Source organism: Zeus faber (assembly GCF_960531495.2).
Source record: "Zeus faber genome assembly, chromosome: 18".
NCBI classification, from domain to species: Eukaryota; Metazoa; Chordata; class Actinopteri; order Zeiformes; family Zeidae; genus Zeus; species Zeus faber.
Window position 1 is genome coordinate 28,218,197 of NC_137210.1, and position 17,500 is coordinate 28,235,696.

General features: G+C 43.4%; 1 protein-coding gene across 1 annotated transcript in view; it reads left to right on the top strand.

Annotated features, from left to right (window-relative positions):
• Positions 1-17,500, top strand: part of tbx15 (T-box transcription factor 15) — a 40,737-nt gene that overhangs the window by 13,167 nt on the left and 10,070 nt on the right. Inside the window, exons 4-7 of the mRNA XM_080018668.1 lie at positions 3,259-3,360; positions 7,129-7,300; positions 12,142-12,309; positions 12,419-12,483. Coding sequence (XP_079874794.1) covers positions 3,259-3,360; positions 7,129-7,300; positions 12,142-12,309; positions 12,419-12,483 — 507 coding nt within the window. The remainder of the gene's footprint in view (positions 1-3,258; positions 3,361-7,128; positions 7,301-12,141; positions 12,310-12,418; positions 12,484-17,500) is intronic.

The window sequence follows — 17,500 nt, forward strand, 5'->3', positions numbered from 1 at the left end:
GTCAAAGCCTCAAATTGCTACGGGAGCTTTCAACAGCCAATGGGATCGTGCGGCTGCACGATGGCGAAGCCAAAGAAAGCGGAGTGTGGACTTGGGAAATGGAGGAGACTCACGAGTCTGATTCGTGTTGAACGTCAGCGCCGCAGGTTCGCCGCAGTGGCGAGCCGTGCGGCGGCCATGTTTGTTTTGGTGTCAAACATCGTGAGATTGATGATTTGTGAGGATCGTACGTTCTGACAGGAGACTTGTGCTCAGCAGTTGTTACTTGTGGACCAGGCTCAGACGCGTTGCGACCCGTCCTGACCGGGTGCTGAGCTGCAGGAGCACCAGGAACCGGGCGTGGCCGCGTGGGGGGGGGTGGCCCATGTGATGCATGTGCACGGGGCCGCGGGCGTGCACGGGGGCCCGCGTGGTCACATGACGTGTTGGTGTCCGATGCACATTACTCTCTTTGGAGCAACAATAGGAACCAAAGACAGCAAATAACATTCAGCGGGAACCCCCCCCCCCCTTCCTCTCTCTCTCTCTCTCTCTTTCTCTGTCTCTCTTTGTCTCTCTCTCTTTCTCTGTCTCTCTCTCTCTTTCTTTGTCTCTCTCTCTCTCTCTCTGTCTCTCTTTGTCTCTCTCTCTCTCTCTTTGTCTCTCTCTCTCTCTTTGTCTCTCTCTCTCTCTCTCTCTCTCTCTCTCTCGCTCTTTCTCTCTCTCTCTTCCTTCCTCTGTCGCTCTCTCTCTCTTTTTATTGAGGATTTTTACGATCGCTCTGTATTTCTATGACTTGAAATGAAGTTGAGGAACAAAAATCGATTTTTTTACTTTATTTTGTCAAATGAGCACAGATACAGTATATTGTTGTTATATTCGGTGTATGATTTAACTTCATCTAATCCGATCTTTTAAATATAATAAATGAGTTATACTTTGGTATTTGAACTCATCTATGGCCAATTTGCTTTAAAGTTGTTTATTACTCCCATAGATGCAGCTGGCTTTATTTGGAGTATTTTATTCTCCAGTTATTTTGGGATTATGTACAGTTTGGCTGACATGGTTCTACAGTCACCGCCTGGAGGACTGAAGCCATTTCTAAATTATTATTATTAATATTATTTCTTCCCATTTCTTGACGTCTTCAACTCATTTCTATTACAGAGCTTTTTTAGAATTATATTTGAACTCAGGTTCATTCATTTAATACTTATAGAACCAGATAAATCCAGTTACACATCCTCAGCGGAAAATGTGGAATTAACCTAAAATGTCCTTAAAAAAAAACATTTTCTCTGCATTTTGTGTTTGAACTGGCGCTGGATCCACATGAATTCATGAGAACTTGAAGACCAGACGTCACCAACAAATGATGTTTGAACAGAAACGTGATTTAGAGACAGAAGTGTATTTCTAATTACCCTTGATAAAAGAGACAGAAAGTAGTAGAGAAAGAAACGCTGAAGAAGCCGCGTTGTAAACAGGAAGTGCATTTCTGTAATAATAGTAATTGACGTAAATAAACTGTGAAGCAGAGGGAGGGAGAGGAAACAATTTAAAAGCATTTCAGCAAAGTATTTCACTTTAAAATGCAGGTTTTTCCACTGCGGCGGCGAGAAAACACGTTAAAACTTCTATTCACGGTAAAAAAAAACAACCTAAAAAAAACAGCCTCCCCAAGGTCTGCGTCTGTAAATAAACGAATCATGATTTGCTGAAGCACCGAGCGACTCCGAGTGGAATGTGTTTTATGACCCAGTTTGTGGATTAATTTGATGTTCATTTAATTGAATTACGGAGATGAAACGCTGCGTTTGTGTCCAATCAGTTGATAAACGCACATTACAGTGTGTTGGGCAATGAGCAGTCAATATCATTCAGTGAATTCAAGCAAATCTCTTCTATTTTCTTCCGTTCCTCAGTCCTTCCTTTAATTCTTTGACGTGACTTTAAAGTGATAAAGTTGTAAAACACCTCGATGCCTCCTCCTCCCGCTCGGATATTTCAACGTCCTTTCTAATCTGACGTCTTTCTCTGGAATCTGTTTTATGACCCAGTTTGTGGATTAATTTAATGTTCATTTAATTGAATTACAGTGATGAAATGCTGCGTTTGTGTCCAATCAGTTGATCAATTGACATTATGTGCAGCAGTGTGGAAACACTGATTCAAACTGGACATTTAAGATGTCAAAAGTTCTCAAGCTTTAAAAAGTGTTTGGACATCTTTTCATTCTGTCCCTTGTCTGTTTAACTCTTTCTTTATCACAAAGTGATCAACTTAAAAAAAAACACCTTGACTCGCCCAAAAACTCCAATGTTTTGTGATCATAATCAAATAGGATTAAAATCTGTGTCCCTTGTTGATGTAATGCCGTCCACTGTCGTCATTTCAAAAATCTCCCTAAAAGGTTTTGATATTTACAGGATGAATTCTAAATGGTGGAGCAATGAATGATTGTAATAATAATAACAATAATAATAATAATAATAATAATAATAATAATAATAATAATAATAATAAATATAGCGGCAGGGAGCAATACATGGGATCCAGTTTAGTCTTATTACTTATTACAGGTTTCCGAGGTTCCGTAAAACAAACAATTTGACGGTTTATAGTTTTCGGGGCTGGGGTTGTCTGTCTGCAAGTAGCAGATTCTTTGCGGTCCACATTGTGCAAGTGGCTGGATGCGAATGAGTTCCGAGAGACGAAGCTTGGATTTATATAACTTTGGATGATGATGTCACAAAGCACCCTGCTCCCCAAACCAATCAAACCGCCTTAGCAACAGTTTTTCACCCATTTCTGCTCCAAATGTTGATTGATATTGATCAAACTCATACAAGAAGAAGTCTGAAACGTCTAAAGAGACCTCAACCATGTCTGTGTGTACTGAGGTTGTCGTGTTCCCCATACTTTTAGCCTGAAAATGGCCAAGGAGATTAAAAATGATAAAACTCTGAGCAAAACAATATCTTGCACTTCACATAACACTTAACAAAATAAATCAAATGGTAAAAAACACAACAATGAATAAAAACAAGATTACAGGAAAAGGTTGCAGAAAAAATAGAAAACAAATCAGAAGTCAGAAGGAAGGAAAATATTCTTTCTCATTTTTCCAGCTATATAAGAGTCCCGACAAATCTCCTTCATGCGCAAGTGAAAAATAATTCATATTGTGACATCGAGTGAAGGTGTCTTGGGTGCTGCTATTCCAGGACCTGGACCTGACCTGGTTTTCATTTCTCTGGGTTTTTTTCTTTTTAGGCGGATGTTTCCCGCCATGAGGGTGAAGATCGTGGGCCTGGACCCGCACCAGCAGTACTACATCGCCATGGACATCGTGCCCGTGGACAACAAGAGATACAGGTACGGCCACGCCCGCTTGACCTCTCTGAAAAACCAAAAAACTGGAGTTCTGACAAGACAAACTCTAAATAACTGATCTGTATTCAGCCCAAGAGAGATTTAAGAGATTTCTTGAACCCATTTCTCCTTTATAATATAAACTTTCTCTGGATCTGTTACTTTGGATTGTTTTATGTCTTAAGACTTATCCAAACTATTTGATATCGTTATTCTGGGTCTCTGGCCTGAGATGCCCGAGCCTTGAGGAGGAGAGAAAAATAGCTGCGAGCGTGACCGCTAAACGAAATGATTCTCCGAGGGGCTGCGCGGTTGGTTTTACGGTTTTTAGGCATTTCTTCCGCCAGGCTGGCGTTGTGGTGCGGTGGAGGTTTTCACAGAAACCAAAGAGAATTTCTGCTGCTTTTTAAATGTGGAACTGGAACATCGCCGCCGAAGAAGATTTAAACCTCAATAAGTTACATTTCTGCGTTAAAGTGTTTTTGGCGCCGTCTCCTCGGTCAGTTTGCTGCCGCCGCTGCAGAGCGACTGAGACAATCCGTCGTAAAAGCAGAATAAATGGAAAACAGGTTTTCACAGAGTTGCTTCATGGTCTGTGTTTGTGTTGCTGTGATGGTGTTGGACCGAGCGTCCAAAACCGAGGGAGGTGGAGGCGTCCGATCTGATCTGGAGTCAGTCACAGTCACAGTTAAATGAACTCAGAAATATAAATTCAACTCAATAAAACGACACAAATTCTTGAAGTAGGAGACAACGAGAGCAGCGTTTCAGGACTTCGATACAGTGCAGCAGGACATTGTTCAAGGTCATTTTGTGGAATGGAGACAGGTTTTATTGATGTGGCGCTTCAACACCACCCAATATTCTAATGATTATTATTAACAAGTTAAAGTTTAAAAGTTCAATATTTTGTTGAACTGATTCCACCATCTGTATGAAAATCCATTCAATTGAAAATAAAAAGTTGTTGCAGGTGTTGCAGATAAATGTGGAGTAGATAAAGGTGGTGTGGTGGGGTTTTGGTAGTTGTTCTGCAAGGGTACTGGTGGTGTTGCAGGTGGTGCTGTTGGATTCTGGTGGGGCTGTGGGGTTGTTCTGGGGGGTCTGATGGGGGTGCTGATGAGTGCTCTGGGGTTCTGGTGGTGCTGGTGGTGCTGTGGGGTTAGGTTCAGGTGGTGCTGTAGGGTTAGGTACTGATGGTGCAGGTGGTGCTGTGGGGTTGTATCGTTGTACTGGAACTCTCTCTCCTTCATGTGGAGGCCTTGTTAGTGCGTGCGTGTGTGTGCGTGCGTGTGTGTGTGTGTGTGTGTGTGTGTGTGTGTGTGTGTGTGTGTGTGTGTGTGTGTGTGACTTTAGTAGAAATCCTACACACAGATAGTGTCTTATCTTTGTTTCCCAGGAAACAAAGAGTAAATGCATTTATTACACACACACACACACACACACACACACACACACACACACACAGACACACACACACACACACACAGAAATACCAGTGGATTCTATGTGGTAATTTAATCACCATATTTACTCTGTCAGTGGGGAAACCCAATACAGCCCAGGTTTGGCAAATGTGTGTGTTTTTAGTGTGTGTTCCTCACAGTATCTGTCAGTATTTCCATGAAAGACAATATGTGTGAAGAACCAAGTGCACGTGTGTGAATGTATTCCATACATGTGTGAGTGTGTGTGTGTGTGTGTGTGTGTGAGTGTGTGTGTGTGTGAGTGTGTGTGTGTGTGTGTGTGTGTGTGTGTGTGTGTGTGTGTGTGTGTGTGTGTGTGTGTGTGTGTGTGTGTGTGTATACTGTGTATATCTACAAAACTCTCCTTCCATCATTGTGTGTGGTGTCAAACATCAGTTCACACCACACGTCTACGTTCTACCCCACCTCACACACACACGCACACACACGCACACACGCACACACACACACACACACACACACACAACCACACACAAACACACACACACACACACACACACACACACACACACACACACACACACACACACACACACACACACACACACACACACACCTGTCCAGCACATAACATGGGTGTGTTATTGATCGCTCCCGAGGCAGATGACAGATTTATGGGAGATGAAAGGCGTCTAATCAGATTTCCAGCTCTGTTTCATATTTTTGAGTGATGCCGCTGGAAGGAAAGTCTGTCTGCAGAGCTCCAGACCCTAAAGAGGGACTTCACAACCCGCCATGCTCAGTATATATACCTTTATGACCATCTCCTTTCAGACCATAACTTGTAACATGAACATAGATAATAACAAAAACCTTTCTGTACATTTCTGTTGAACGTTTCTTGTGTTTTCATTCAGTTGATGTTAATTGTGTTGAAGACGTTGTTTTAATATTCTGTGAAATACGATACAATACACTCTGCTCTTGATTCGTTTGGTTTTTGTAAAAAAATAAAAATAAAAATAATGGCTTCATATCAAAAGATATTTTGGGATGTAAGTGGGGGGTCCTCGCTTTATTTTCTCTCTCTCTCTCGACTCATTCAGAACACCGCCTTAAAACACGGATCACACACGCACATAATATTTATTTTATGTTGACATGTTGTGTCCACGCACTCACCAAATGTTGCCTGTTAGTGGCAGAGGAAGGGTGTGTGTGTGTGTGTGTGTATGTGTGTGTGTGTGTGTGTGTGTGTGTGTGTGTGTGTGTGTGTGTGGTGATGACTTTAGCAGATGTTTGACAACTCTTTCAACTGAACGCTTCACCAGAACTAAAGATAAACAACTGGATCTATCTGTCTATCTGCCTGTCTATCTATCTGCCTATTTGTCTGTCTGCCCCTCTCTCTCTGTCCTACAGTTCCCATTTTTCGGAGTCTTCCCTTGATGCCTTTATTCCTCTTGTCGTCTTCCTCTCGTCCAGTCTTTTATGGCCTTCTCCTTCATTTCATTCATTTTCTCTCCCTCCCTCCCCCTTTCTTTCTTTCTCTCTCTCTCTCATATTGTCCCCAAACTCACACACACACACACAATATTATGGCTCGGCCTCAATGAAAACATGCCGCTGTGTGTGTGTGTGTGTTTGTGTGTGAGTGTGTGTGTGTGTGTGTGTGTGAGTGTGAGTGTTTATGTGTGTGTGTGTGAGTGTTTATGTGTGTGTGTGTGTGAGTGTGTGTGTGTGTGTGTGTGTGTGAGTGTTTGTGTGTGTGTGTGCGTGTGCGTGTGTGTAATATTTTAGGCTCTTGCCGTTGCAGATTTCAAAGGCAGTGAAATGAAAGCTTTGTTTTTAAAAGGCGGTTCCACAGAAGTATTCAGTTATTATTGAGTGAGACAACACACTGAGGGTTTTTTCCTGTTTACTGTGTACAGTGCTCGTCTGTGTTTCAATATTAAAGCGCGATAAAATAGGGGAAAAACTCAATGTGTTGCCTCACTGAATAATAACTGAAATTCTTCTTCAGTATATACATAACATAAAAAAAATACATTAAAAATAAGAAATAATCAGTTAGAGACTATGCAGAGTATTATTAGTATAGTATATTTTCAATTAAATGCAAAATTAATAGTATATACGATGAGCAAACTGCAAAGTGAAATATGGAAATGTAATAACAAAGAGAGCAGCGTATTTAATGATAATTAATAATTGTTATTAAAGTGATTAATTGTTGTAGTAGGGACAATGATGTAGCATCATAATAAGTCAGTCTGTTTATAAATGCTCATCCATTCAAACCACGCGGGGTCTGATGAAGGGGCTTCTTTCCGTCCCCCTGCAGGTACGTGTACCACAGCTCCAAGTGGATGGTGGCGGGGAACGCCGACTCCCCGGTGCCGCCGCGGGTCTACATCCACCCGGACTCCCTGGCCTCAGGGGACACGTGGATGCGGCAGGTGGTCAGCTTCGACAAGCTCAAACTGACCAACAACGAGCTGGACGACCAGGGACACGTAAGCGGCCGCGCCCTTTTCTCCCTTTTTACCCCAAATGATTCGTGTTCATGACCAATGACAACATTTACAGCTACGGAGCGCTTGTCTCGGGACTGTTTCTGCAGACGACGAGTCGCAAAACAAAGTTTAGCAGTCTGAAAAAAACACCATAAAAAATAAGAAAAGAAAATAATGGATTATAAAAAACTTCAGTGTGATGCGCACGCACACACATACACACATGCACACACACACAGACACACACACACACACACACACACACACACACACACACACACACACACACACACACACACGTGGAACCTCTACTATTTTCCAAAATCCAGGTTAAATAGTTTAATAATAAGAAAGTAGAAAGACAATAAGCCATACCATAATGTTAGTGTTGTCATCATATTCATATCATATTTCCCAGGTACACGCTGTACAGAACATCTCTGCTCACCGTACTTTTGTTGCGTTGGTTGTTACGGGCGTATTTGCGTCGTCAGCACAAATTAGCGGACCCTGTTCATTCTTCTTCTCAACAAGTTGTTATGCAGAAGGTCCCTGAGGGCCCAAAACATGTTTGCTGCTGACAATGCCACTCGGATGATGCATTCTAACCATTGTAACGTGCCTCTTAACCCTCCTGCTCACACGCTGTCTGAGGCAGCGCAAGTCAAAAAGAACAAAGTGAGGTGGTGTTGTGTTGTTTCAGTGTGTGTGTGAGTGGCTCCATCAGAGACACAGACGTAGGTGAAGGAGCTGGAGCAGTCAGCTGCGGGCGACGGGCTCCCCTTAAGGACGCGTCAGTGCGTGGATCTCACGCTCCGTCTCCCCGCGGGCGGCGGCAACGTCAGCCCCGCCGCGTCGTCCGCCGCCGCTCCCTCCCGGCGCGGGCGGAGCGGATCTCGCTGGCCGCCCCCCCGCGGGGGTCGAGCGACCGTCGGCCACGTTGCTCCCATTAGTGCGGTCGCCGAGCACAATGTGTGGATCCGGTACAAATTAGCCTCTCTGCGGCGCACGGAGGCTCTGGAATGTGATGGAAGGGACGGAGCGGGGAAGGAGGCGTCCTGACGGAGGAACAAAACCCCCGCTTTGAATTTTCCTTTCCCCCTTCTTCCGTACGGAGCCGAGCGCTTTCCGATCCCCCGCGCCGATATGGGTGTGGCCCCCCCACCCCACCCTCCCCCTTAAAAGACCGCAGCCTACGCTCCGTCGGGAAACCCCGGAGCCTTCAGAGGCCGAGGGGGAAATGAGCTTTGAAGGCAGCTTCCCGTGCGGGAGATCTGGCGGCAGATAGGCGGGTGTTGGAGCGCGTCCCCGATCCCGTCGCCGTGGCAACTCAGCGGAAAAACGCCGCTCGGGCGACGCAGACGTTATCTCCGAATGGAGCGGGTGGATGCGGTCGATTCAGGAGTTTTGGGTTTCACTTTAACTGCGGAGCGTTCTTCCCTCTGTAAGATTATCGCTTCTCTTCTCTGTTTATTTAAACCACTTGTCACAGATAACATGATCAACGTCCTTCTTCTTCTCCTTCTTCTTCTCCTCCTTCTTCTTCCTCTTCTTCTTCTTTTTTTCCGCTGAAAAAACAACACGTTTTTAGCGGCTCCGCCCACCGCGTCTGCAGGTCCTTGAAATGTCCGGAGGAATCTTAAAATCCGTTTTATAAATATGAGCCCTTAAAAGTTGTCGTGGTCTTGAATTTGGATTCTTGACCTTGACAGTTGGATGAGATGATTGGAAGTAAGAGCACATCAACGAAATGAACAAAATATATTAATAGAAAATAAAGTTTTTAATTTAACCAAATCAAATGATTTGGAATGTTAAAAGCCAAACTGCAAAGAACTGTTCTTATGCACTGTTTCTTTACAGTTTAATAAGAAATTTTAGAAAATAAGAAAATATTTAAAATCTGGGTTAATTAAATTCTATATATAAAATGTTATATGTATATATATATAAAATGGGAACATGAGAATAAGGCTGATATTCTAAATGCTGCTCATAAACTAAATGTTCTCATTTTGTTTTTGGAATGCGTCACCTCCATCACCTCCGTCACCACCGTCACCTCCACAGGCCTGCAGCTTATATAACAACAATTAAATGAACAACAATAGAAAGAGAAACAGTCATAACTGAGCGCAGCAAACCCTTCTTCTCCTGCTCCGTGGGTCCATCATTGTCAGGATCCTTCTGGGTCCCGACCCATCGCACGCCGTCCACTTCCTGTCCGCGCTGTGTTGACTTCCTGTCCATCTCTGGGAAAAACCCAATAAAAAGCACCCGGAACGCCCTGCGCCGCGCCCCTCCGCCGCTCTGCTTAACGACGCGTCCGCTGCGGGCGACGCTCGTAACTCTGGGATCCACTGTAGAGCTTCCAGGCGTACTATCAGCAATATGGAATTAAAGTTGTTTTTCTGTTTTCTGTTGGCCGGGGAGGAAGGTTTTAATCTGCCATCTGCAGCATGGGCCGGTGGACGGGGGCGGTGCGGGGGCGGTGCGGGGGCGGTGCGGGGGCGGTGCGGGGGCGGTGCGGGGGCGGTGCGGGAGCGGGACGTTCCGTGTCGGTTTGGTGTCCGGCGAGGGAACAAAAATACCGTTTTACCGTCAGCCGCTAGTAAAAGCTGCGTCGCGTGAAGAGCTCAGGCTCAACTTCCTCAAGGTGTCGTTGGTCGAGATGCGTTCACCTTGGACTGGTTTGATGTCCCTCCGAGGTGAAGTACTGAGGCGTGGTTTGGGAATACTCCGCGTACCTCGCTCTTTCCTCCTGCCGTCTCCCTCGTAGAAAATATGAAATAAATATGAAATATGGAAAATTCTAACGTCATTTAGTTCGACGGCAAATGTAAATAATCTTTTCATCTGGCATCATTTCCAGCCCATTAGAATATCCAGTACAGCCTGTTCAGTGTATACATGATACTGTATGTATGATGAATAATAACTATTATGATGTATGATGAATAATAACTATTATGATGTGTGATGAATAATAAATATTATGATGTGCAGCTGTAAAGTGACAGGACTGCTCTACAAATCAATCAACTTTTATTTCAGTGTCAGACATTTTTACCCGGTGAATCAAATCAAACCAATCAGTCACATTTTGTGTATTTAAATTTAAAAGAATAATCATTTTGTTATTAATGATGATTTTTTTCATAAATATTATATAAAATAAATGACAAAAAAAAGTTTAAAAAACAAGGTCAAATTAAAAATAAATATATATATTTTTTTTAAAAGCCCACATTCCTCAGCTCAGTAGACACAACCAACATACATCTCAATTCTTTACATTTATAGACAAAGTGTTTTGAATGAGCTTTGCTGCGTCCTAGACCGACAAATATTTAACTAAAATATTTGAGGTTCATTTAATCTTGGTTGCTGAATTTTATAATTGAGTGGTTGTGACATCATTATAATCCATATTTCAAGATGAAGAAAGAAAGTTGTGTTGTGAAAAATGTTTTTCTAGTTTAAAATTAGCTTTTCTTCATGTTTTGCTTGATTTATAAACATACAGATGTGTGCCACACTTATTATTATTGTTATTATTATTATTATATTTTTTTCATATTCAACGTTTTCGGTTAAATATTTTTACCAGATGCTTGACAAGGCCCAGATCTGGTTGCCCGGGGCAACTGGGCAACCCGGGCAACCATGATTATAGATCACCCTGCTCTCCATCTCCTCCTCGCTCTGTTTACATGGAGCATTTATCGTTCTCGCTTTCACCCAAAAATCCACACGTCTCAGAGGTGTCGGACTGAGAAACCAAACCTCAACCTAAAACCCAGCTCCGGCCCTGGGGCCCCTGGGAGCCGCTCTCACACTTTGACTGTAATCAACAGCAGACTGAGCCCCGAGGCAGAACACACACACACACAGACACATATACACACACACATACACACACACACACACACACACACACATACACACACACACATACGCACATACGCACACACACGCGCACACACACACACACACACACACACACACACACACACACACACACACACACACACACACACACACACACACACTCTGTTGGCGTCATTGCAGTGTGAACTCAGTTTCCGCTCGAGTTTAAACCCTGATAAGCTGTCTTTTAAGTAAAATGTGTGTAATGAGGGACAGACGAATGACAACACACACACACACACACACACACACACACACACACACACACACACACACACACACACACACACACACACACACACACACACACAATATGTTTGAGTGTGATATGAGATATGTACTAATCTCTATTTTCTGTGCATGCTGTCACTTTCTGGATTTCAGTGTCAGTAAGTAATATTACTCAATAACACACACACACACACACGCACGCACGCGCACGCACGCACACACACACACACACACACACACACACACACACACACACACACACACACACACACACGCACACACGCACGCACACGCACACACACAATGTTTTATAATCTATATGTATTTGTTTTATTAATATTTAGAATACATTCTCACACACTGGATATTGTCACACTGTCACTATACCACACCATCTATTAATATATATATATATATACCATGAATATATTATTCTATTAAATATTATGATATTATTTATTATACTGTACTTTATATATATATATATATATATACGTATATATAACTATTTGAATAAGTTATCAGTTGCTACACACAAATTGATACATATCGTGGACACACTCTACTACACACCCACTGTTAAAGGGATATGCTAACTGCGTTAGCTTAATGCATGGCTGCAGATGGGATCAGCTAGCCTAGCTCTGAAGGCTCTGAAAGCTCTGTTCTTCCATCTCCAGATCATCCTGCACTCCATGCACAAGTACCAGCCGCGCGTGCACGTGATCAGGAAGGACTCCAGCAGCGAGCTCTCCCCCACCAAGCCTGTCCCCGCGGGGGAGGGCGTCAAGTCCTTCAGCTTCCCAGAGACCGTCTTCACCACCGTCACAGCCTACCAGAACCAGCAGGTCTGTCTGTCCGTCCCTCCGCCTGTCTGTCTGCCTGCCTGCCCGCCTGTCCGTCCATTCCACCCGTCTGCCCCTGTCCTGGTAGTGATGGTGCTGCGTCTTCCCTCAGATCACCAGGCTAAAGATCGACCGCAACCCCTTCGCCAAAGGCTTCAGAGATTCAGGAAGAAACAGGTACGAGCCCAAACAAATCACAAACAAATCACAAATAAATCCCAAACAAATCCGAAATAAACAAAAAATAAATCCGAAATAAACAAAAAATAAATCCGAAATAAATTAAAAATAAATCCAGAACAAATCCCAAACAAATTCAGAATAAATTCCAAATAAATCCAGAATGAATCCAGAACAAATGCCAAACAGATCAGAATAAATCCCGAACAAATCCAAAATAAATTATAAATAAATCCCGAAAAAATCCCAAACTAATCCTAAACAAATCCAGAATTATCCCGAACAAATCCAAAATAAATCCCGAACAAATCCCAAACAAATTCCTAAGAAATCAAGAATAAATTCAGAATAAATCCCAAATAAATCCCAAACAAATCCAAAATAAATTCAAAATAAATGCCAAGGTGGGGCTGGTGAATCACCTTTTCAAAATGGACAAATGGAAGTAAAGAGGAAATATATGAAGGTGGAGAGCGAAGAAGAACAGAACAGAACGGTGCCTCATCCTCCACCTCCCTGGTGCCAGGAGCAGCTTCAGTACCCAGCACCACCCTGTCATTTTAAGGGTGATAACTACGAGCTCCACCTGTCTCACCCTCCAGCCGCTGACACGCCCCCAATGCTCTCCCTCTCTCCCTCCCCCTGGATGTATCTTATACGACACAGGGAAAATACATCTTACACCTTCAAGTATGATATCAATTCAATATCTATATGATACCTATTTAATATATATAATGTCTAAATGATATCTATATAATATATATACAGTATACTGTATATATCATATCTATTTAATATATATAATGTATATTTAATGTCTATAAAATATCTATAATACATATATATTATATCTATATAATATCTATATGAAAGCTATATAATATCTATTTAATAAATGTTTCATATCTATATGATGTCTAAATAATATCTATATGATGTCTATGTAATATATATTATTTATATAAATATCTATTTCATATTTATATTCATATCACTATGTGTAGGACTCAAGCCGTCCCAGAACACAGACCCAGACGTTCGTTCATAACTTCTCCATGAGTAGTGTTCCAGTAGAACTGTGCAGTGATACTTAACTCTGCCTCTACTCTACTTCTACTCTACCTCTGCCTCTACTCTACCTCTACCCTGCTTCTACTCTGCCTCTACTCTACTCTACCTTTACTCTATTCTACCTCTATCTCTACTCTACCTCTACTCTCCTCCACCTCTACCTCTACTCTATCTTTACTCTACCTTGACTCTACTCTACCCTGCCTCTACTCTGCCTGTACTCTACCTTTCCTCTATTCTACCTCTACCTCTACTCTACCTCTACTCTCCTCCACCTTTACCTCTACTCTATCTCTACTCTACCTTGACTCGACTCTACCTCTGTCTCTACTCTACCTCTACCCTGCCTCTACTCTACCTCTACTCTACTCTACCTTTACTCTACTCTACCTCTACTCTACTCCACCTCTACTCTATCTCTAGTCTACCTTGACTCTACTCTACCTCTACCTCTACTCTACCTCTACCCTGCCTCTACTCTACCTATACTCTGCCTCTACCTTACCTCTACCCTGCCTCTACTCTACCTCTACTCTATTTCTACTCTACCTGTACTCTACCTCGAGTCTACTCTACTCCACTGTACTCTACCTATACTATACCTCTACCAACACTGTACCTCTACTCTACCTATATTCCAACTCTACTCTACCTCGAGTCGACCTATACTCTACTCCACTTCTACTTTAGTCTACCTGTACTCTACCTCTACTCTACCTATACCTATACTCTGCTCTACACTACCTCTACTCAACCTCTGCTCTACCTCTACTCTATTCTACTCTACCTCTACTCTACCTCTACCTATTTTCTACTCTACCTCTACTCTACCTCTACTCCACCTCTACACTACCTATACCTATACTCTACTCTATCTCTGCCTATACTCAATCCACCCTCTACTCTACCTATACTCCACCTTTACTCTCCTTCAACTCCACCTCTACTCTACTCCACTTCTACACTTCTCTACCTGTACCCTACCTCTACTTTACCTATACACTACCTCTACTCGACCTCTACATCTTCTTGTACTCTACTTTACTCGACCTGTACTCTACCTCTGCTTTACCTATTCTCTACCTATACTCTACCCCTACCTCAACCTATACTCTACTTTGCTCTACCTCTACCTCGACTCTACCTGTACTCTACCTCCACCTCTACTCTGCCTCTACCTATACTCTACCTTGCTCTACCTCTACTTTACTCTACCTCTGCTCCACCTCTATCTCTACTCTACCTCTTCTCAACCTCTAGTCTACCTCTACCTATATTCTACTCTACCTCTACTCCACCTCTACCTGTACTCTACCTTTACATATACTGTACTTTACTCGACCTCTACTCTACCTCTTCATATACTATACTTCTACTTCTACTCTACCTCTACCTATACCCTACTCTCCCTCTACTCTACCTATACTCTACGTCTACCTAAACTGTACTCTACCTATACTCTACTTTACTCTGCCTCTACTCTACTCTACATTACCTCTACTCCACCTCCACTCTTCCTCTACTCTACCTTTCACATGTACTCTACCTCTATTACACCTCTACTCGACCCCTACACTACCTAAACCTATACTCTGCTCAACCTCTGCCTCTGCCACCTTTACTCTACTTCCACTTCACTTCTACTCTACATCTACTTCACCTCTACTCTTCCCTACCTATAGCCTACCTCTACTGTACCTATTCTCTACCTCTTCCTATACTCTACTTTACTCTTCCTCTACTCTACCAATACTCTACTTTGCTCAACCTGTACCCTTCCTCTACTGTACCTATTCTGTAGCTCTTGTTCTACTCGACCTCTACCTCTTCCCATACTCTACTCTACTCTACCTCTACTCGAATTTACCTCTAAAGCTACTCTTCACTCCACTGTACTCTACCTGTACTCCACCTCTACTCTACCTCTACCTATATTCTACTTTACTCTACCTCTACTCTACCTCTACCTTTACTCTACCGCTTCTGTGCTGTATCTCTACCTATACTTCATCTCTACTCTACCTCTACTCTGTCTCTACCTATACTCTACTTTGGTCTGCCTCTACCCACCTCTTCTTTACTCCACCTCTCCTTTACTCTATCAACACCCTACTTTACTCTACCTCTACTCCACCTCTGCTCTACTCTACCTCTACTCCACTTCTACTCTACCTCAGTGACGTGCAGTGAGGGTTGGGGAGGCACTGACTCACAAGTCAGATTTACAAACATACAGTAGGATGCCAATAGGATGAGAGAATAGGAGCTGAAAACCGTTTTAAAACCCCAGTGCCACTGTATATCGCAGTATATCTTACTACCAGGGAAAGCAGAAAAGACGGTTTGTTACAGCACAGCCACAGAGCCAGTCTTTACGTGAATACCAACCTGTTTGAAAAGAACCACTAGTTTCCCGTCTATTCCCGACTCCCGTCGTTTGAAGCAAACCTCGTAGTTGTGGCGTCGGTCTCCCAGTATTTATGACTTCTTGCTTTGACTGAAAGTCCAGCTTTGAGAAATGTCTTCGTTTAGACGTCAAATCGTCCGTTTCCAGGGGGAGACATGGCAGCTTGACGCTGAGCTCCACAGCGTCGCACAGCGTCGCACAGCGTCGCACAGCGTCGCACAGCGTCGCACAGCGTCGCACAGCGTCGCACAGCTCACTGCTTGTGTTGACTTTTTGCACACGGGTTCGAGTTGACGTGACCTGGCTGCTGGCAGGCTAGCAGGCTGCTCACTACCGCCGCCTTCCTTGAGGCAGAGGTACTGCCTGCCTCTAGGCAAGCACTTTCCCTGTGGATCGATGTCATATCAATAAGATGTAAATATGACACACGTACGTGAAATACATTAGTGAACACCATGGAAAAGAAGACGTATACTTTTATTACATCAAAGTGTCCTCAACCATCATATTGGAAACATACACAGACATGGGAACAAGCACGCGCCATTTGCACACGCTCAATCCAGTTTGTGAGTGATGCTCAATCTGGAGGGAGGCTCGGCTGTCCATGCCTCACCTCTCGTCTCCGTTTATTTAAGCAGGAAATACAGAATTTTCTGCGATTTTTACTATAAAAATGGTCAAAATACATTAAGAACCACACCAAAATCATAGTCCAGAGGACAAAGATTAATACTTGTGTTATTTTATTATTTCGTTTCTTTTTCCTCTCATGATGACAGGGGAGGCACAGCCTCACCTGCCTCCCCTGACTGCACGTCACTGCTCTACCTATACTCTACATTACCCTGCCTCTACTCCACCTCTACTCTACCTATACTCCCCCTCTATCCTACCTCTACTCTACCTCTACTCTACACTCTACATCTACTGTACCCCGTACTCTACCTCCCTCTACTCTACTCTACCTCCCTCTACTCTACTCTACTCTACCTCCCTCTACTCTACTCTACTCTACCTCTCTCTACTCTACTCTACCTCCCTCTACTCTACTCTACCTCCCTCTACTCTACCCCCCTCTACTCTACTCTACTCTACTATACCTCCCTCTACTCTACTCTACCTCCCTCTACTCTACTCTACTCTACTCTACCTCCCTCTACTCTACTCTACCTCCCTCTACTCTACCTCCCTCTACTCTACTCTACTCTACCTCCCTCTACTCTACTCTACCTCCCTCTACTCTACCTCCCTCTACTCTACTCTACTCTACTCTACTCTACTCTACCTCCCTCTACTCTACTCTACCTCCCTCTACTCTACCTCCCTCTACTCTACTCTACCTCCCTCTACTCTACTCTACCTCCCTCTACTCTACTCTACTCTACCTCCCTCTACTCTACCTCCCTCTACTCTACTCTACCTCCCTCTACTCTACTCTACTCTACTCTACTCTACCTCCCTCTACTCTACTCTACCTCCCTCTACTCTACTCTACTCTACTCTACTCTACTCTACTCTACTCTACTCTAC